The 21,675-nt window shown below is 28.4% G+C and overlaps 1 protein-coding gene across 1 annotated transcript in view; it reads right to left on the reverse strand.

Moving 5' to 3' along the window:
• LOC100209004 (cilia- and flagella-associated protein 45) overlaps positions 1-21,675 on the reverse strand; it is a 30,430-nt gene that overhangs the window by 5,646 nt on the left and 3,109 nt on the right. Inside the window, exons 3-6 of the mRNA XM_065787184.1 lie at positions 18,887-18,941; positions 15,698-15,758; positions 12,711-12,777; positions 4,480-4,641 (exon numbers count right to left, since the gene is read on the reverse strand). Coding sequence (XP_065643256.1) covers positions 4,480-4,641; positions 12,711-12,777; positions 15,698-15,758; positions 18,887-18,941 — 345 coding nt within the window. The remainder of the gene's footprint in view (positions 1-4,479; positions 4,642-12,710; positions 12,778-15,697; positions 15,759-18,886; positions 18,942-21,675) is intronic.

Raw genomic sequence — 21,675 nt, forward strand, 5'->3', positions numbered from 1 at the left:
AAAAAAGAGAAAGAGAAGAAACATTACGACGATGTGATAATGGTTGAAGGTTGGCCGCAAGAGCAGGTCCAACTATGTTTACAATGCATTTTTGCACCTTGTCTAAAAGAGAAAGGGCATCATTAGAAGATCCGCCCCAGATATGGCAACAGTATTCCATACAAAGCCGGATTTGAGATTTATAGAGATAGAGAATAGAATCCAGAGTAAGAAAGTGGCGAGCTCGATAAAGAGATGCAACCTTAGCAGATGCTAATTTTGCAACCGATTTGATATATGGTTTCCAAGAAAGATTGGAAGTAAGAGTTAATCCTAGAAGATGAAGAGTAGGTGACTCATCGAGTACATCACCGTTCATAAATATAGGAAGATCTAAATTATTGCGATAACGATTGGCTGAAAAAAATTGAGTTTTATCTGAATTAAAGTTCACCAGCCACTGTGAGCCCCATGCTGTAGCAGAAGTGAGATCCTTTTCAAGCTCAAATGCCTCCTCCAAGCAATCAGAGGGTGTTGGTTTCTTATCACGACAAGAATAAATGGTAGTATCATCAGCAAACAATGCCACCTTAGATGTGAGAATATCTGGAAGATCGTTAATGTAAATTAAAAAGAGTATAGGGCCAAGGATAGAACCTTGAGGAACCCCTGAAGTTACAGAATAAGAAGAAGAGTGTTGTCCATTGAGGACAACTTTTATGCTACGATTGGAAAGGAAGGATTCAATGATCTTAAAGATGTTGCCGGATACACCATAAGAAGAAAGCTTATGGAGAAGACCAGCATGCCAAACTTTATCAAACGCTTTTAAAATGTCAAGAGCAATGGCCTTAACCTCTCCACCTTCATCTAATGCATGATAAAACCTGTCAGTTATTACTGTTAGCAAATCAGCTGTAGAACGAGAAGATCGAAATCCATATTGATGGTCAGAAAGTAAGTTATTAGATTCAAGATGAGAAATTAAGTGTTTGTTGATTAAAGATTCAAAAACCTTGCTTATGATAGGAAGAAGACTTATGGGACGGTAGTTAGACAAATCAGATCGCTCTCCAGAATTTTTGAAGATAGGGATAACAGATGCGGCTTTCCAGCAGGCTGGAAAACAAGACTCTGATAAGCACTTGTTGAATAGTTTTGAGAGTATAGACAACAGCTCCGGAGAACACTTCTGCAAGACAATAACAGGTATGTTGTCTGGGCCACAAGCTGTAGAAGAGTCTAGGCAGAAAATCACTTTAGATACAGATGCTGGAGTGATATGAATGTCAAGCAATGGATCAACCTGTTTGTTGGCAATATCAGGTAGAACGCAATTAGTGGAATCAAGAGTTGATATTGATGAAAAGTTTTTAGCAAACAGTTCGGCTTTGTCTTTAGGTGAGGTGACAAAGTCTGAACCATACAAGAGAGGTGGAATTATAGATTTGCCCTTATTATTGATATTATTAAATATTCTCCAGAAGTCACGAGAGCCTAATTTTTGAGATGAGATACGAGATTTCATGACCTGAGAATAGCGGGTTTTGGCGTTAGACAAAACCTTTTTACAGTTGTTTCTAGCAGTAATAAACAGACGTCTGTTTTCTGGAGAATTGTTTTGCTGATAAATATGGAAGTAATGGTTTCGATTGGCAATCGCAGCAGCAAAGTGTGAGGAAAACCATGGAGGAGAGTGAGGCTTGACCTGGAATCGTCGAGAGGGAATAAAAGATTCCATGCCAGCCTGAATCCACGAAGTTATGTAAGAAGCACATTTGTCGACAGGAAGTTGAAAGATTTCTACCCAACGGCCATCACGAAGAAAATCACAGAAAGAATTCCAGTCAGCTTTACTGTAGTTGTAAGAGGTTTGATAATAGGGGTATTCAGGTGATGAAGAAGAATGAGATATTAGTTTTAAAGAGATCAAACTGTGATCAGAAGCACCTAAGGGTGAATGTGGAGAAACTGAACACTGACTAGGATCAGAAACAAGACATAAGTCGAGTAGAGAAGGTAAATGATTAGGGTTGTCAGGAAAGCGAGTTGGAAAGTTGACTATTTGAGTTAGGGATTGAGAAAGGCAAAAGGTGTGGGCTTTAATGCCTGCAGAGTCACTGACACTAGAGCCAAGCCATTCAGAGTGGTGAGCATTAAAGTCACCGACAACAACTATATTAGCTGATGGATAAAGAGAGAGGGCTTGGTCAATATGATCAGAAATAACATCAAATAGAGTGCAGTCTTGAGATGAAGGAGAGCGATATAGAACAAAGAGAAAGGCAATAGAGTGAAGTGGTGCTAAACAAAAGCACATGACAGAATAGTCTGTGGATTCAAACCTAGTTTCATGACAAACAGGTGAATTCTTACGAATGTAAATGCCCAGGCCAAGCATGTGAATGTTGGAGTCTTTACGAATCAGAGGAAGATAACCATCAACACTAAGATCACAAGATGAGACAGCCGAACTCAAATTAGTCTCACAAAGAGCAAGTAGGTCTGGTGAACTTTGCAAGAGATAGGACTCAACAGAAGAAAAGTTACTTCGAAGACCACGAATATTAGTGAATGATAGGTTTAGAGAACTTGGTGATGATGATGGTTTTTTGTGTTTTATAGTTTTTGGTACTTTATTCATTATTAAATAAGATTGAAGAACTTGACTCAAAGCATAGATAGTACTCAGAACACCGTTTAATAGCCCAAGCAATTGCCTCATTACTACTAATAAACCCTAAGCCGTAACAAAGGGCTCCAAATGTGGCCTCCGCAATGCACACCAAAAGTACAAACAGGGACACCATCCATGCGCAACATGGCACTGTTAATACTTTGATATTTTTCAGCTGTTGATGGAATCAGCCTCTCTGAGAGCTACCACAGAGTTCGGGAAACCTGACTACCAGCCGGCCTCAGAACCATAAAACTGAGTTTTAGAGCTGTACCCTCATAAGGAGATAATAGAATGAGTTGCCTAGTCATAAAAACAGTGACACAAGCAAACCCATGCATTGAGTCAAGAAGAACCAGCATTCAACATCCTAAACTGGAAACAATGTATTAAAAATACATCTGCGCCAGCCTAATAGATGAAGAAGGGGTGCGAGGCTGGTCAACAGATAGAATCTGTTTACCCCTTAATATGCAATATAAATGTAAAGCAATTAATACATAAAAGCATTCAAAAAAGTTAATAAACTTCAAATACAGAATTTTTAAACTTTAAAAAAAAAACCTGCAAACATTGGTTGAACAAAAAAGTTATGCAGCTCAAATTTTTTTTAGCATAAAATCAATTAACTTGTAAAAGTGTAAAGGAGATTTTTCACAAACAATTTCGATTTGTACTAAGAGACAAACTATGCATACTTAATTAAACTATTTCGAAAATAATGTGAAAATTTGAAATGCTCCACAACATTTTTGGAATCCTAAGAAACAAAGTAATTGCAATAAAAAATCTTTCTGCATCCTCAATAGATAAAGGTGTTAGAAAAAAACTCTTTTGTGATCTTGATGTATTTTTTTTTTTTACTTTTTTATTAGTATATTTAATTTTAATCCATTAACTTACATTTTGTCCCTTTGATAAACTAAATACATAAAGATCAACATATTTGTTCAAAAAAGATTTAATTTACACTAAACTTCAAAATATAATATAATTTCTGGATATTTTATCTTATCAAAAGGTCATAACATATGAGTCTTAACAAATAAAGTCACAGTACCATAATGAAAGTCTTTTGCAGTAGGTGTCAAGGCAAAATCTTTGAATAAAATTCAAAAACTTTTTGAAACTTATAACTGAAAAGTTACACAAATTGAAAAACACGTCCATTAAAACTAGAAAAGGCTGTTACAGTGTGGAATTCACAATTGTGGGTGCTTCTACCGGCTACACCATTAAAATATACTAATTGTAATTTAGAGTCAATTTAAAGTGTCCATTTTTATGCACAAATAAAAGGTATTAAATTCATGTTACAAAAAGTTTATGTAACCAACAAAAAGGCAAACTTGAGGTTTTTGTGGTAGTGGTAGAGCGCTTGCTTCATAAGCGAGAGCTTCTTAGCTTGATCCCAACAACATTCCTGGAAGTAACGCATTCAACTTGTTTCTCTGTGCAGCAGCCTTGTTTATCAAGATTCATGTTTCAAAGTTATAGAATTAGGAGAGAGTTATAACCACAATTAAGCAGCCTCCTCTTCTGTAGTGACCTTCTTGACCTTGGGGAGGTGAATTAACATGAAAAAAAAATTAAATGCAATATGTCTTAATTACGTACAACATATAAACTACATGCGACATAAATTAGAAGCATAAATAACTGTTTAAACCTTATTAAAAAAATTACACTATGTTTTTCAACATTACTTAAAATGCTCACATAAAACATCAGCTTGCTGCATTTCCTTTGACAACTATAAAAAAACAACTAGAACAAATGTTTTTTGTTTTAGTAATGATTCAAAATAAAATATGAAAAAATACCTGTTCAATATCTGATAGTTTTTCATTGCTTCTTCTATCGAGCTCCATTTGATGCATTGTCTTTTTTCTACACTCCACATCTTCTTGAAGTTTTCGCAGTTCTAATTTTTTCTTTTCATACAATGCTTGCTTTTCTTCTATAGTTAGGACACGAGCTGCATTCTTTAAAGAAATTGAAAAAATATAAGAACCATTTAACTGTTTGTAAACATTAAACAACAAAAATAACCAAATTAATTAAATAACTTGACTAAAGAATAGAATTTTAAAGCAAAGATGTCTGCAAAAACAAACGAGATATATAAAAGGTTAGTGAGCACAAAGAATCAGTCGCAAAAAAAGTTGAACAAAAGTCAGAGTCACAAAGGATTGAACTTTGGTAGTAAAATAAAAGAAGATAAACACAAAGAAATAACACTTTATGTGGCCAGCAATAATGATTTTTGTAAAAAAGAGAAAGAATTGTAATCTTATGACAATGTAAAAGAAGTTCAAGCTTTGTAACTTTGTGGCCAGCAATAATGATTTTTGTAAAAAAGAGAAAGAATTGTAATCTTATGACAATGTAAAAGAAGTTCAAGCTTTGTAACTTTGTGGCCAGCAATAATGATTTTTGTAAAAAAGAGAAAGAATTGTAATCTTATGACAATGTAAAAAAAGTTCAAGCTTTGTAACTTTGTGGCCAGCAATAATGATTTTTGTAAAAAAGAGAAAGAATTGTAATCTTATGACAATGTAAAAGAAGTTCAAGCTTTGTAACTTTGTGGCCAGCAATAATGATTTTTGTAAAAAAGAGAAAGAATTGTAATCTTATGACAATGTAAAAGAAGTTCAAGCTTTGTAACTTTGTGGCCAGCAATAATGATTTTTGTAAAAAAGAGAAAGAATTGTAATCTTATGACAATGTAAAAGAAGTTCAAGCTTTGTAACTTTGTGGCCAGCAATAATGATTTTTGTAAAAAAGAGAAAGAATTGTAATCTTATGACAATGTAAAAGAAGTTCAAGCTTTGTAACTTTGTGGCCAGCAATAATGATTTTTGTAAAAAAGAGAAAGAATTGTAATCTTATGACAATGTAAAAGAAGTTCAAGCTTTGTAACTTTGTGGCCAGCAATAATGATTTTTGTAAAAAAGAGAAAGAATTGTAATCTTATGACAATGTAAAAGAAGTTCAAGCTTTGTAACTTTGTGGCCAGCAATAATGATTTTTGTAAAAAAGAGAAAGAATTGTAATCTTATGACAATGTAAAAGAAGTTCAAGCTTTGTAACTTTGTGGCCAGCAATAATGATTTTTGTAAAAAAGAGAAAGAATTGTAATCTTATGACAATGTAAAAGAAGTTCAAGCTTTGTAACTTTGTGGCCAGCAATAATGATTTTTGTAAAAAAGAGAAAGAATTGTAATCTTATGACAATGTAAAAGAAGTTCAAGCTTTGTAACTTTGTGGCCAGCAATAATGATTTTTGTAAAAAAGAGAAAGAATTGCAATCTTATGACAATGTAAAAGAAGTTCAAGCTTTGTAACTTTGTGGCCAGCAATAATGATTTTTGTAAAAAAGAGAAAGAATTGTAATCTTATGACAATGTAAAAGAAGTTCAAGCTTTGTAACTTTGTGGCCAGCAATAATGATTTTTGTAAAAAAGAGAAAGAATTGTAATCTTATGACAATGTAAAAGAAGTTCAAGCTTTGTAACTTTGTGGCCAGCAATAATGATTTTTGTAAAAAAGAGAAAGAATTGTAATCTTATGACAATGTAAAAGAAGTTCAAGCTTTGTAACTTTGTGGCCAGCAATAATGATTTTTGTAAAAAAGAGAAAGAATTGTAATCTTATGACAATGTAAAAGAAGTTCAAGCTTTGTAACTTTGTGGCCAGCAATAATGATTTTTGTAAAAAAGAGAAAGAATTGCAATCTTATGACAATGTAAAAGAAGTTCAAGCTTTGTAACTTTGTGGCCAGCAATAATGATTTTTGTAAAAAAGAGAAAGAATTGTAATCTTATGACAATGTAAAAGAAGTTCAAGCTTTGTAACTTTGTGGCCAGCAATAATGATTTTTGTAAAAAAGAGAAAGAATTGTAATCTTATGACAATGTAAAAGAAGTTCAAGCTTTGTAACTTTGTGGCCAGCAATAATGATTTTTGTAAAAAAGAGAAAGAATTGCAATCTTATGACAATGTAAAAGAAGTTCAAGCTTTGTAACTTTGTGGCCAGCAATAATGATTTTTGTAAAAAAGAGAAAGAATTGCAATCTTATGACAATGTAAAAGAAGTTCAAGCCTTGTAACTTTGTGGCCAGCAATAATGATTTTTGTAAAAAAGAGAAAGAATTGCAATCTTATGACAATGTAAAAGAAGTTCAAGCTTTGTAACTTTGTGGCCAGCAATAATGATTTTTGTAAAAAAGAGAAAGAATTGCAATCTTATGACAATGTAAAAGAAGTTCAAGCCTTGTAACTTTGTGGCCAGCAATAATGATTTTTGTAAAAAAGAGAAAGAATTGCAATCTTATGACAATGTAAAAGAAGTTCAAGCTTTGTAACTTTGTGGCCAGCAATAATGATTTTTGTAAAAAAGAGAAAGAATTGTAATCTTATGACAATGTAAAAGAAGTTCAAGCTTTGTAACTTTGTGGCCAGCAATAATGATTTTTGTAAAAAAGAGAAAGAATTGTAATCTTATGACAATGTAAAAGAAGTTCAAGCTTTGTAACTTTGTGGCCAGCAATAATGATTTTTGTAAAAAAGAGAAAGAATTGCAATCTTATGACAATGTAAAAGAAGTTCAAGCTTTGTAACTTTGTGGCCAGCAATAATGATTTTTGTAAAAAAGAGAAAGAATTGTAATCTTATGACAATGTAAAAGAAGTTCAAGCTTTGTAACTTTGTGGCCAGCAATAATGATTTTTGTAAAAAAGAGAAAGAATTGTAATCTTATGACAATGTAAAAGAAGTTCAAGCTTTGTAACTTTGTGGCCAGCAATAATGATTTTTGTAAAAAAGAGAAAGAATTGCAATCTTATGACAATGTAAAAGAAGTTCAAGCTTTGTAACTTTGTGGCCAGCAATAATGATTTTTGTAAAAAAGAGAAAGAATTGTAATCTTATGACAATGTAAAAGAAGTTCAAGCTTTGTAACTTTGTGGCCAGCAATAATGATTTTTGTAAAAAAGAGAAAGAATTGTAATCTTATGACAATGTAAAAGAAGTTCAAGCTTTGTAACTTTGTGGCCAGCAATAATGATTTTTGTAAAAAAGAGAAAGAATTGCAATCTTATGACAATGTAAAAGAAGTTCAAGCTTTGTAACTTTGTGGCCAGCAATAATGATTTTTGTAAAAAAGAGAAAGAATTGTAATCTTATGACAATGTAAAAGAAGTTCAAGCTTTGTAACTTTGTGGCCAGCAATAATGATTTTTGTAAAAAAGAGAAAGAATTGTAATCTTATGACAATGTAAAAGAAGTTCAAGCTTTGTAACTTTGTGGCCAGCAATAATGATTTTTGTAAAAAAGAGAAAGAATTGCAATCTTATGACAATGTAAAAGAAGTTCAAGCTTTGTAACTTTGTGGCCAGCAATAATGATTTTTGTAAAAAAGAGAAAGAATTGCAATCTTATGACAATGTAAAAGAAGTTCAAGCTTTGTAACTTTGTGGCCAGCAATAATGATTTTTGTAAAAAAGAGAAAGAATTGCAATCTTATGACAATGTAAAAGAAGTTCAAGCTTTGTAACTTTGTGGCCAGCAATAATGATTTTTGTAAAAAAGAGAAAGAATTGCAATCTTATGACAATGTAAAAGAAGTTCAAGCTTTGTAACTTTGTGGCCAGCAATAATGATTTTTGTAAAAAAGAGAAAGAATTGCAATCTTATGACAATGTAAAAGAAGTTCAAGCTTTGTAACTTTGTGGCCAGCAATAATGATTTTTGTAAAAAAGAGAAAGAATTGCAATCTTATGACAATGTAAAAGAAGTTCAAGCTTTGTAACTTTGTGGCCAGCAATAATGATTTTTGTAAAAAAGAGAAAGAATTGCAATCTTATGACAATGTAAAAGAAGTTCAAGCTTTGTAACTTTGTGGCCAGCAATAATGATTTTTGTAAAAAAGAGAAAGAATTGCAATCTTATGACAATGTAAAAGAAGTTCAAGCTTTGTAACTTTGTGGCCAGCAATAATGATTTTTGTAAAAAAGAGAAAGAATTGCAATCTTATGACAATGTAAAAGAAGTTCAAGCTTTGTAACTTAAGCAAATCTTACATTCACAGGGTATTTTTGGTGTACCAAGTGTAAAGAGAAAGGGTGTAATTAAAAAAATCAGCCCATACATGACAACAGTGTTCAATAAAAGATTGATAAATATTTTAAAGTGGAGAAGAATGGATCATAACAAAAATGCAACTATAACAGTAGCTAAATTTGGGGTGGGTTTAATGAAAGGTCAGTTGTGAAATATAATCTAAAACTACGCATGAAAGAGAGCTCAGTAAGAGTGTTGCCATTTATCAATATCAGGATGTCAACAGTATAGCAATAATATTTACTAGTAAACAATTTTCTGACTCAAAAATCTGAGAATTTTCTTTATCTCAAAGAAACAATTTTTTGGGGGGGTTAAAGCTCACTGGCTCCGTGTTGTAACAGAAGAATCAAACTCAGAATTGGCTGTTTGTTTAAAGCAATCAACAATAATCAATTTTCAAAGAACCAAATATGAAGTTACATCATTAGTAATTTGAACTTTTAAGATATGATTGCCATGATTGGTACCCCAAAGGTTACTCTAATGAACAAGAGTGTTTTCCATCAAGAACGACAATAATAAAATATAATGCCACATGAAACAATTGATTCAATAACATTTAAAACTTCTCCAAATACACTATATGAGAAGAGTGTATGAAAAAGACCATTATGTCAGACTTTACTACTCTTTTGGTACCATTAACATCTCAAGATTAAGAGGATCAAAACCAGATTAAGAGATAACAGCAGATTAAGAGGATCAAAACCAGATTAAGAGATAACAGCAGATTAAGAGGATCAAAACCAATTTTCAAAAAGTAAGTTATTATACTTAAGACAGTAAGAAATACTTAAGACAGCAAGAAGTTTGTTAATTAAAGTTTGTTAAAATCTCAAATACTTTGGTAATAATTGCGAGACAATTACTTGGACAATACTTGTAAAAGTCAAGTTAATCTTCAGAGTTTTTAATAAAAATTAACAATAATTTTTTGTTAAATATTATTATTAATAGTTTTTAAAAATACTAAAAACAAATTTTATTATAAAGCATAGAGAAAATATTATCTTTTATCGCTACTATAAAAATTGTGTCCCCTGTGTAACTTTGTAATTTTCTCAATTCATAATCAGTTGCAATTTCTAATAGTAATAATCTTTATCTAAAACTTGAGAATGGTGTGTTTTTATCATTACAAGAAAACAATATTAAAAAATATTTTGTTAGACTAAATTTAATCATTCTCAGATTAATAAATCTTGTAGTTTATCTCAGAATATCATCTCTTACATTTTATGTTAGAATATAATCTCTTGCATTTTATCACAGAATAGCAACTTGACATTTCATATTTTATAGTATATATATTCTAGTATGCACTTGAAAATTTATTTGCTTTTGAGTAGTTTTATTTTTTTTAAGCATAATTTTAGTCTATAAAATTCTTCTTTTTATAATTTTTTTTAACCCAAATGATGTTCAGCAAAGTCGTATCCATTTACAATAACTGTTCTTTATGTTTGATTTTTATTTTGGGTTGTCTGAAAAATAAAGTCACAAAGTTGGATAAATCTAGGTGAAAAATCAAGAAAAGCATTGTTACTAGAGGCAAAACATTCAATATAATGAGGATACAAATTGCTAAAAGCAGCAAGAAAAAGGTCAAAATAAAAAAAAAAAGGGAAAACTTATGTGCTGTTTAGTACCATTCACTCAACCATCTGATTAAGTGAGGTGGTAATAAATCTGATTAGGGGAGGTGGAATCATCTGAATAAGTGAGGTAGTGGTCAAGTAATTCAAACCTAGGACAAATAGATCAACACTGATATCTGAAGACGATACAATTAAGTTTAATCAAGCCTCAAAAAAATTTGTTCTAGACTAATGGAATAAACAATAAATTTGTATGCTTTATGTTGTTTTATGTTTATTTCTTATTGTTTCTTATTAAAATATCTCTTATATAAACACCTAAATGTCTTGGCAATAACTAATACAATATATATGTGGATGATAACTTTCTTTAATAGTGTTTTAGTATTCACTCCATATGTTTATCTATTTGCTTTTTTCCCATTGTAATTAGTTTTTATATGTAAAATCAACTTGCTCTATGTTTCGTTTTTCATATTGATAACAACATTTCTAGGGCTTCCAGTAAGAACTTTTTTAAAAAAAGTTTGAACCTGAACATGTTTGAACTATTACGGAAAAAAGTTCGAACAACTTTAAACTTTATTTTAGTTATGTTAAAACACACAAAAGTATTAAAAAGTATGCATAAAAGTTATTTTTTATTTGTCAAAAGTAAATAATATGAATGAGTATTCTTCATATTTGCTTTAAAAAAGTTGGTGCCTCCAAAGTTTTGTGATTTAAAGAACTTCTTATTTTAGTAGCAAAAAGTTCAAGATTAGAAAAAGCTCTCTCAGCTTCTACAGATGCAGGAGAAATTGTTTGAAGTGCTTTGAAAAGTAAATCTAAATACTTGGGCCTAGTTTTGCTAGATTCAAAAGCAGCCATTTCCTTTTGAAAAAGGTTTATTCCAATTTCCTGGTGGTCAAGTTTCATTTCAGTGTCTGAAAAGCTAAATTCAATATATTTTTTATACTTTTTATGTTATCAGTTATACTATTAGTATTTACTTCCTTGTCATTATCAGATGGCTGAAATAATTGCTGAATGAGATTAGTAGCAAGATTAGTAATCGTCTTTTTTTTAATCTTGTTAGCATATTATTCATCTTTATTTAAGACACTCCTATTTGACAAGTACTTCATAAGATAAATTAAATGAATGTTTCTTCTTTCAATTATTCTATATTTAAATACCTGTTTAACAAGTTTACTTACAGGTTATAATATAATATAGGTATATTAGCTTCATTAATTTTTTTTTTTAAATTCAATCACAATTTCAGAATGCAAAAGATCAGCATCTACTTTTTGGTATATCCGGTTCCTGAATTATTTTTTTTTGTAAATTCAATCACAATTTCAGAATGCAAAAGATCAGCATCTACTTTTGAAAGAGTATTAATGTCCAATATTTGTGGTTTTAAAGCAATACCAATGATTTGAGGACTTTGAGGGATTTTTTGTCCCTGGGCATAAAATTCTGATCGCAAAGTTTCACTTTTAGCAATGGTGTAAAAGCTGATTCCATCAAGAGTTGATAGTCGAATTAAAATTTCAGGTAAAGTTTTATGGTCATCCTTAAAAATTTATTTTAAAGGATGACCTTAAAAAGTATTTTGGCAGCAAGAATGTTTGCTGCAGCCTTAGGGGCATAGTTATTGCATTTAAGAATTTCAGTTTTGGATTTTGTTTTTAAATGCCTTGTAACAGCTGTAGTTGTTCAGCCAGGTGTTTTGAGAATAATTTTAAAAAGTTTACAATTTGAACGCTATAATACTTTGAAAAATTTGAAATATCCCCATGCCTCAGATCTTCTAGTTGTGCTTACATCTTTAAACTTTTCCATATTTTTTATTTTGTACAACTAAAATTTTTATTAGATTGTCAAAGCTATACTAGCTCATCCTTTTTTTTAATTCAGAAATTTTAACGATCTATTTTATTGGTATCACCATGGGATTTCTTCAACAATTAAAAATAATTAACGTAACTATTTTAATTTTAAAACTTTAAAGTTCTAAATCATTTCTTAACATATTCAATTTGTGAATGAAACTTTGAAAGTGTTTTAAAAATAGTATAGCACAATAATAATTAAGAAAACTGTTTAAAAAAGTCAAGTTCAAAAAGATTTTGGTTTAACTGTTAAAAAATGATAATAAAGAACCAAATTTTGATATATATATATATATATATATATATATATATATATATATATATATATATATATATATATATATATATACATGTCTTGACAATGACTAATACAATATTTAAATGGATGATAACTTTCTTAATCACCATTTTAGTTTTCAGTTACTGTTTATCCAATAATCTAATACTCACTTTGATTCTGTTATACTCTTCAGATGATAAAACCACTGTTTTTCCAGATGGATCTTCTCTGCGTACTCTACAGAAAATAAAGTTTAACATTTACTAAACTAAATTATTTCTTTTTACTTAAATAGTTAAGTCTTGCATAACCAGATAACCAATAAGTGACAAGGGTTCTAGGTTCAAGGGTTCTGTGTATATCAACTATATTATAAATAATGGCTTTAAATACGGATACAAATCATATATCATTGTATTTATTTACATGCTAGCAAACAAATAGAGAACATTCAATGAGGGACAAAAAATAGCGAATTGTTTTATTGAGCTTTTTTTTCATAAAATGGCGCTTTTTATTCAATTAATGAATTCAAATTGATGATTTGGAATTAGTTAATAGCAAATTCAAATTCTTCTTGAAAAATGCTTTAAACTATATATGTACAAATTTGGATGAATCATCAGTCTTCATAAAAATATTTCCTGTTTTAAATTTTCGTTTGTTTTAATGAAAGCAAAAATCTTAAGAAATGTACATAAACTGTGGACATTTATATACATAAAATCTATATAAATGGACATATATAAAGGCTTCATGTTCCCACAACAAACAAACAAAAAAAATATTTTTAGAGATGGAAGCTAGTTAAGTTCTGACTGCTGCTGAAGCAGCACCAATGGCACCTGAAGTTTTTGTAGTAAAAAAGAAAAGAAGGCATGTTTTAATTTCTGCTGAGAGAAAGGCATCTTTAAGTGGCCTCAAGTCAGATAGAATTTCCTTCACTGAATTTGCAAAGATTCAGCATATGCCAATATCTTCTCTTTATGCCATTTGGAAAAATTTTGCAGCTACTAATAGTACAGAAAGTAATAAAGGCTCTGGTCGAAAGCGAAAGACTGATGCATGTGACGATCGACATATTATCAATGAAGTCCAAAAAGATCGGTTTGTAACTGGATCAGAAATCATAACATCATTAAACTTAACTATTCCTGTGTCAATTAAAACCTTTCGTCAATGTATTACTGAGTCTGGAGATTTCAAGTTATATTTTGTATGCAAGTAGCCATTCATCAGTGAAACGAACAGGGATAAAAAAGTAAAATGGGTAAAAGATCATCTTCTTTTAGACTGTTGATCAATGGTGTCAGGAAATTTTTTCTGATAAGTCATTATATGTTTTAAGATTCGCAGGGAAAAGAGGTGTATAGCGCAGACACAATTAACATTATTTGAAGAAGTTTACTATTGGAAGTGTCAAGCACAATGCCAAATAAATGGTTTGGGGTTGCTTTTGCTGCTCAGAGTGTAGGTAATTTATATTGAGTACAAGGTATTTTGGAGCAGAAGCAGTATCACAAGATTCTTTAGAAGATGTGCGGTAGTTATTTAGAGTAAAGGATATATGACCAAGTATTATTTACTGTTTTAGAAACTTGTATTTAGATTTTTTCTTTTATTAAAACAAACAAAAATTTAAAATAGGAAAAATTCTTATGGAGACTGATGATTCATACAAACTTGTACATATATAATTTATAGCCTTTTTCAGGAGGAATTTGAATTTTCTATTAACTAATTCCAAATCATTGAATTGAATTCATTAATTGAATAAAAAGCGCCATTTTATTAAAAAAAAGCACCAAAAAAAGGTGCAAAAAAATAAATTCACTAATCTTAGTTCCACACTGTATTTATACACAATTTATTAGTTTAGGGAGAGTTGTCAAAACTGAACACCCAAGGAATAAATATTTTTTAGCAAAAGATGGTTTACCTATGAAAAATTTAATTTGATTAATACAAAAAGATACAATACTTTTAACCATAATTTAACTTAATATAATTGCACTGTAATTAAAAATTAATTTGGTTTTGTTAAGACACCATTTTGTTCATTGATGATCAGATAAATGTGTAGTGTGACTCCAACAAGAAACAATAAAAAGCCATGATCATTGATGTTATGATACAGAGATTAGGAATAATGAGTGTATGGGACAAGATTTCAACTATAAAAACCTATATACTAAGAACCCTACTGATATGCATTTAAAACATTTCTAAACTTAGTTTTTATAAAATTAAATTTTCATCATGATCATTTCGGGGTTATATATATATATATATATATATATATATATATATATATATATATATATATATATATATATATATATATATATATATATATATATATATATATATATATATATATATATATATATATATATATATAATATAAATATATATATATATATAAATATTTCCATAATATGTTGCATTTGGGAGTATGTTAAGGTAAAAAATGATTCTTTTGCCAACATATACGCCACTTTTAATTACTTTTGACTTTCATCCACCATTTCCATGTTGTCAGAAAGTTAAAACCATTAATTTAACTACAAACTAATCATTTTTTTTAAAAACCGCAAACACCCAAATTTAATTGACCAGAATGTTTTAAAAAATATGAACAATGTTTTTATTTTTTTTACTGTAAATGATGTGCGGAGTGTTGCTACATTGACTATCTTATAGTCTGACTCACAACGGAGTGCTGCTACATCAACTATCTTATAGCCTGACTCGCAACGGAGTACTGCTACATCAAATATCTTAAAGCCTGACTTGCAAGGAAGTGCTGCTACATCGACTGAGGGTATGGTTGGGGCAGGCAGTTTATAAAGTAATAAAATAAAATTCTTTTTTTTTTTTTTTGTTGAAAAAAATGGAAAATCTTTCTGACAACCAGTTAGGAGTTGTCAGAAAGTTTTTCCGTATTTTTTTGTTAACAATGTGCATGCATTTTACAGTGTATGTGATAAAACAACCTTAATTTTTCCATAAAGCACTTATCTGATTCACCAAGCTTGTTCCTCGATATAATCTGCATTATAATACAACACTACCAATCTACCACATTGAGTTTATAATACCTTAAGCATATTTTATTACATGAATAAAGACTAAAGGTTAAAAAATAAAAGTATACCTCAGTTTTCGAATCATATCTTTAGTTATAACTTGAATCACTTCAGGTTTTTTCAGAACTTCTACAAACAGTACGAAACTTATGAAACATATTTAATATTTATACTTAAATATTTAATAGAGTAATTATACTTTTTCTTAAAAAAATAAAATAACAATAAAAAAAAAAACGTAAGTATTTGTCATGCTAATTAAAGTAATTTATACATGTAGAGCATAGTTATAAAGTTTATAGACATTTACAGTTTGCATGTCTGTACCAAGTTAATTTGAATTTTTAACAGTAAAAATGCGATCAATTAGGGCATCAATACCAATGTAACATAAGTCTTGAAGCCCTAATAGATTGCACTTTTACTACTAAGGCGATAGTGGTCTTTTGCACAAATGCACTTAACCACTTTTAAGTTTTGTAATTTGACACCAGGCATTATCATGCATCATCGGATCTTCAAGATTAGTAGATTAAAATTTGATATATCACCAAAATCACAAAATTCCTATTTCCGAAAAAATTGTTTTAAGGTTCCAAGAGGTTTTTGGCCCAAATGCATGGAGCTTTTATAAGTTTTTTCCATTCAAAAATTTAAAAATTTAATACAAAATTATTGTTTCTTCAAAGCTTATAGCCGTATAAGGTTTGCATCTTTTACCCAAAATGAGACAGTCAAAAAACTTGATATTCCATTTGTAAAATAAAAATCTATTTCATGGACATCAATTAATGTGTGACATGATTGAAATACAGCTTATTAATAGATTTAATATATTTTGTAGCAATAACATAATATATTCCCACATTTACAATATATACAGGGTTTTTTTTTGTTAAAATTCATTAAAGATTTTTTAAATACTCAACAAAAAAGCTGTTCATTTTTGAAACTTTAAATCTGCTTTAAAATTCATAAAAAAGAATGGATTGCTTCAACAACTTGCTCAGAGTAGTTACCCAATTCATATTCTCTTTCTGCACAAAAATCTTCTAAAGGCATTCTTCTGGGCCTATTTCAAAATATTCAAATTTATTGAAACTTTAGCAACTTCATTTTCAGGACCATATTTCTCTATTTGATTGTAAATATGATTAACAGCTTCCGCCATTAGATGTAACTGTGGTGGAAAATATTATTAATAGCTTCCTCCATTAGATGTAACTGTGGTGGAAAAAGGTAATCAACAATTAGTTGGGAATTTCTGCTTTTATTAGTGGAGAAATAATAATACAGCAAATATTTTTAGCATTACTTAGTTTTATTTATTTTATTCAATCTAATTTTTTTTTTTAATTTAAATTCAAATATTTTTAGTAATGAACATGTTTGAAAATAATTTTTGAAAAGCTACTTAAAATAACCAAAACAACTAAGCTTTTTTTCATAAAATGGTTTTATATTTTTTACCAGTTTGCATATATGGCAAGGTTGTGCAGTCAAAGCACTTTAAGATAAACCACACATTTGACAAATTAAAGATCAGTTAGTCTAATCGATGATCAGTGTTTTATTTTATATCAAGACAGTTCATTATTATGGAAACACATTAAAAAGAAGCTTTTATATAACCTTCTTTATGTTTTGAGTTCTGAACTTTTTAAACAAATCCTAAACTTTTCTATTCAGTTTTTCTCAACTTCAGTTCTCACAATCTGAATGCCGATACAAACAGATATAAATAAAATTTATTATTTTTACCTTTTGTACCTTTTGCGTTACTTTTAACAGAATGAGAATTCTTGAAAACTTTTTTAGAATAATGTTTTTAGAAAACATATTTTATTAACCTTCAAAAAGCCTCTTTCTTCATTGATACTAAGTTTAACTTTTGATTGCTTAAGTACTCTTCTTTATTCACATTAAACAACTTTAAAAACTTCTCAATATCTGTGCATTTAATAAAGGGGAAATTTTAATTTACTTTCAAACTTCAATTCTTAGCATCAAATTCTGTCAATCATTACCTTCATATTTTCATATAATCATAAACTTCATATTTTCTCTTACAGTAACCTCTAACTCTAATAGTGGTTGCTTGCAGCCTTGTTGGAAGTGAAGATGATAAAAAAAAAATTCTTATTAATCTATAGTAACAAAATTTTCAAGCGCACTATCAATTAGTAGAAAAGCTTTTTTTAGGTTTGCTTGCAAGTTGTGAAATTTTAATTTTAAAATTAAAATTTGACTAAAATTAAGATAAAATATAAAAATTACAAAGAGAAATGAACTATTTAAGTTTACAAATCGTTATTACTTAAGTCAGCTGTATTAGTTACTTGCTGGACATAGTAACATAGTGGACATATAAACTTAGTGGACATAGTAAGTTTTGATTAAATCCTTATTAAATTAATCAAAGTGATTTGCAAGTTGTTATTTTGCAATTTTACAATAGAATTTCTGATTAAAAAAGTAACAAGTTTTAATCTTGTTCTATTACAAAATCTTGCAAAAAAGTTTTTTAAACCTCGATTATTTCTCTTTCTTTTCTTTTTAAAATATTATTTCTCATCAAATATCCTAAGCAGGTTTTTTGTATGATTGCAATTTAAATAAAAAGTGGGCAATTTCTTTTTTATCACATGAACATTTAATGTTTTGTGCGCAAAAAATAAAATATCTTTTTTTGGTTTGTGCCATGATCCAGCTCCTGAAATAACATCCAATTAATGATCAATAAGTGTCGACTTTTGGAAAAATTGATACTTTAAACTCCCAAAATTAATTATGGCAATGACAAATTCAATTGCCAACTTTTTCAAATCAAACTTTATAATTTAAAATATAAAATAAAAATAATTTTAACATTTAAAAAAGAATCATAAAGTTATTATATTATCATTGAAGTTTAAAAATGTTTATGATTGCTAATTTAAACATTTAAGACCATAACAATTTTCAGCTCACATTAAAAACATCATTTAATTTTTTTTTTCTAATTTTAATTCACCTCCTCAAGACCATGAAGGCCACTACAGTCAAGGAGGCTATTTTAGTTGTGGTTACAACCCACTCTCAACTCTGAATATGAATATGATACTAACTAATAGTATCATATTTATCTTACTTCTTTATGTAGACTAAAGTAATCTGAAAAAATTTTTTACAGAGAAAAAAAAGACAAAAACTTAAAAGAGCAGTATAAAAAAAAATGTTTAAATTATATATATGAAATATCTAAATATTTAATATACCTTTTTTCTTTTCATCCTGAACAATTTTACTTTTACTGCCAAATAAAAGCTCATCCTGAAATAAGCAAACAATAAAGTAATTGTGATTTGCAATTCACAAATTATTTAAAATAATAAATAAATTTTCTTAGTTGATATAGGTATCAAACAGTAATAATATATAGGTATATAACAGTAATAATATATACAGGTAAAGTTGGTTCAGAACCAACCTGCTACTGATAATATGTAATTTATTGCAACAAACCTTATGCCCAGGTGACTTAATTAATTATTTGAAAGTGAAAGTGATGGTTACAAAAAAGCAATTGACATAATAACCTTCCTTACTTAGAAGGTTATATCATCAGCTTGGTTGAGTATTGGGGAGAGATGTTTTCAATGTAAATGTTTTTTAAATATATTCAAATTGTACTAGGTCACGCTGAAAACAATGGCAGTTTTTTTTAATATACTTAAATAAAAAATTATATTTTAAAAATAGTTTTCATTTGAATTTATATACTTCTGCTAACATTTTAATAAAACTTTTATATAAATAAAAACCTTCTAAACTCAATAAAACTTTGATAATCATTTTAACTTTAATTGCTCATTTGTTAAAAACGCATCAATGTTGGATACCCAATCATTCACAAATTGTGCTGAAATTTAGCGGAACTTGTTTGGCAATATGAGCTCAAGTTAGATCAAAAAGAGTATCAATTCATAAAAGTAAAATAATATATATATATATATATATATATATATATATATATATATATATATAATACATATATATATATATATATATATATATATATATACATATATATATATATATATATATATATATATATATATATATACTATATATATATATTATATATATATATATATATATATATATATATATATATATATATATATATATATATATATATATATATATATATATATATATATATATATATATATATATATATATATATATATATACATACAAATATATATAAATATATATATAAAAATTTACATGTATATATATATACATATAAATATATATATATATATACATATATATGCATATATATATATATATATATATATATATATATATATATATATATATATATATATGTATATATCAAGGCCTTCTCTATAGAAGGCCTTGACACAGTGTGGGAATTTTTTGACTAAAGGCTGCTTTTAAAAAAAAAAAGGCAGATTAGTAAAAGTTATTGCTTTGCTAAGATTAAATATAACAGTCTATTTGAAAAAATACTTGATTCCTTATTTTAAAATTAGTTTGTTGAGGTTAATTAACAACTTTTAATATTTTTTAAAATAGTAAATTTTTAAAATTTTTAAAAGTTTTTAAAAAGTGCTTGTAAAGTTAAATAAAAAATTTTTTCAAGTAAGATTTTTAATTAAAAGAAGTAATAAGTGAAAAAAAAACAATTTTTTTTTTGTACTAAATAGAAAAAAAAAACGTTTACATAAATGTAATTTCTTTGAGTTTAGTTTCTTTATTACTTTCGGGTATGTGAAGTAATGCAAAGTTCTTTAAAAAAATTTTTGCCAGTGTTTGGCATTGTTTCTTTGAAATAGAAAATCTGTACAACTCTGCAATAAATGTTAACAGAATCAGTCAAATCAGAAATGTTCTGCAAACTTCTTTATTTAGTAGAGAAATAAAATGTCACAAAAATAGGACCATTGAGATAAAATGCTACATGGAATATTTAGTTCTCCACTATATAAAGTATTCAAATAAGTTTTATATTTTTTATAGTACATAGTTGTATAATCTCTAATTTCTTCAGTGGAACACTTTTGAGCATAAGCAGCACTATAGGCAATAGAATATAAAATTTCATGAACATCAATTCCTTACAAGTCAATACCTAGCTGTAGCACCAGCTTATCATTTTGATTACGTACTTTTTCTATAACTAATTTATAAAAAGTGCTTTGTAAAATTTTTAAAGTTTGTAACTTTTTTAATAACTTAATTAGCTGTTATAAAATAAGTAGCACCTGATCCTTGGTCTAATTTTACAAAGCACTTTTTAATTGGATCAGAAGAAAACCAACCTAAAATTACATATTCATTTCCAATTGAGAAAATATGGCAAGACAATCTAGTAAGGCCACTACAATTATGTGAAAGTGAACTGCTTGTATTTCTTGCAAGCTGGCGAACTCGTTTACATAATGTTGGCTTTATATTTTCAGCCATTGAAGGCAATAACAACCAATTTTAAGTTATGGGACTAATCCCTATATCTAAGATTCCTGAACATTTAACAGTCACTATGTTTTAAAAATCTATAATCAACTTCAAAAAATAATAGTACCTTAGACTCTTTCTTTGTCAATTTTAGGATGAGTTTTTGAAGCTCCAACTGTCTCATCAATAAATATTTGTAAATAAGTGCTTTGTTTTTGCCATTATATTGGTTTAGGATTTATTGATGTTTTAGCCAACTTAGATAACTTTAATAATCTGGTTTTTTCAAGTGTATATAAGTTAACTAAATATCTCTAATTTGTTAATGTAAGTGTTTCATATTATAAAGACTTTTCACCATAAATAAAAATACAGTAGTAGCTTATTTCTCTGGATAACTAACAGCTTTTCCAAAAATATTACCACTTTGATATAATAAAGCAGCTTTTACATAAATTTCATCTATCAATATAACAGAATTTTTTTTTTTTCCTCAAGTTTTGATAGCACAGAAATTAAACAAGGTTTGATAGCACTGAACTTAAACAAGGTTTGATAGCACAGAACTCAAAAGTAA

Source organism: Hydra vulgaris, chromosome 01 (assembly GCF_038396675.1).
Source record: "Hydra vulgaris chromosome 01, alternate assembly HydraT2T_AEP".
Taxonomy (NCBI): Eukaryota; Metazoa; Cnidaria; class Hydrozoa; order Anthoathecata; family Hydridae; genus Hydra; species Hydra vulgaris.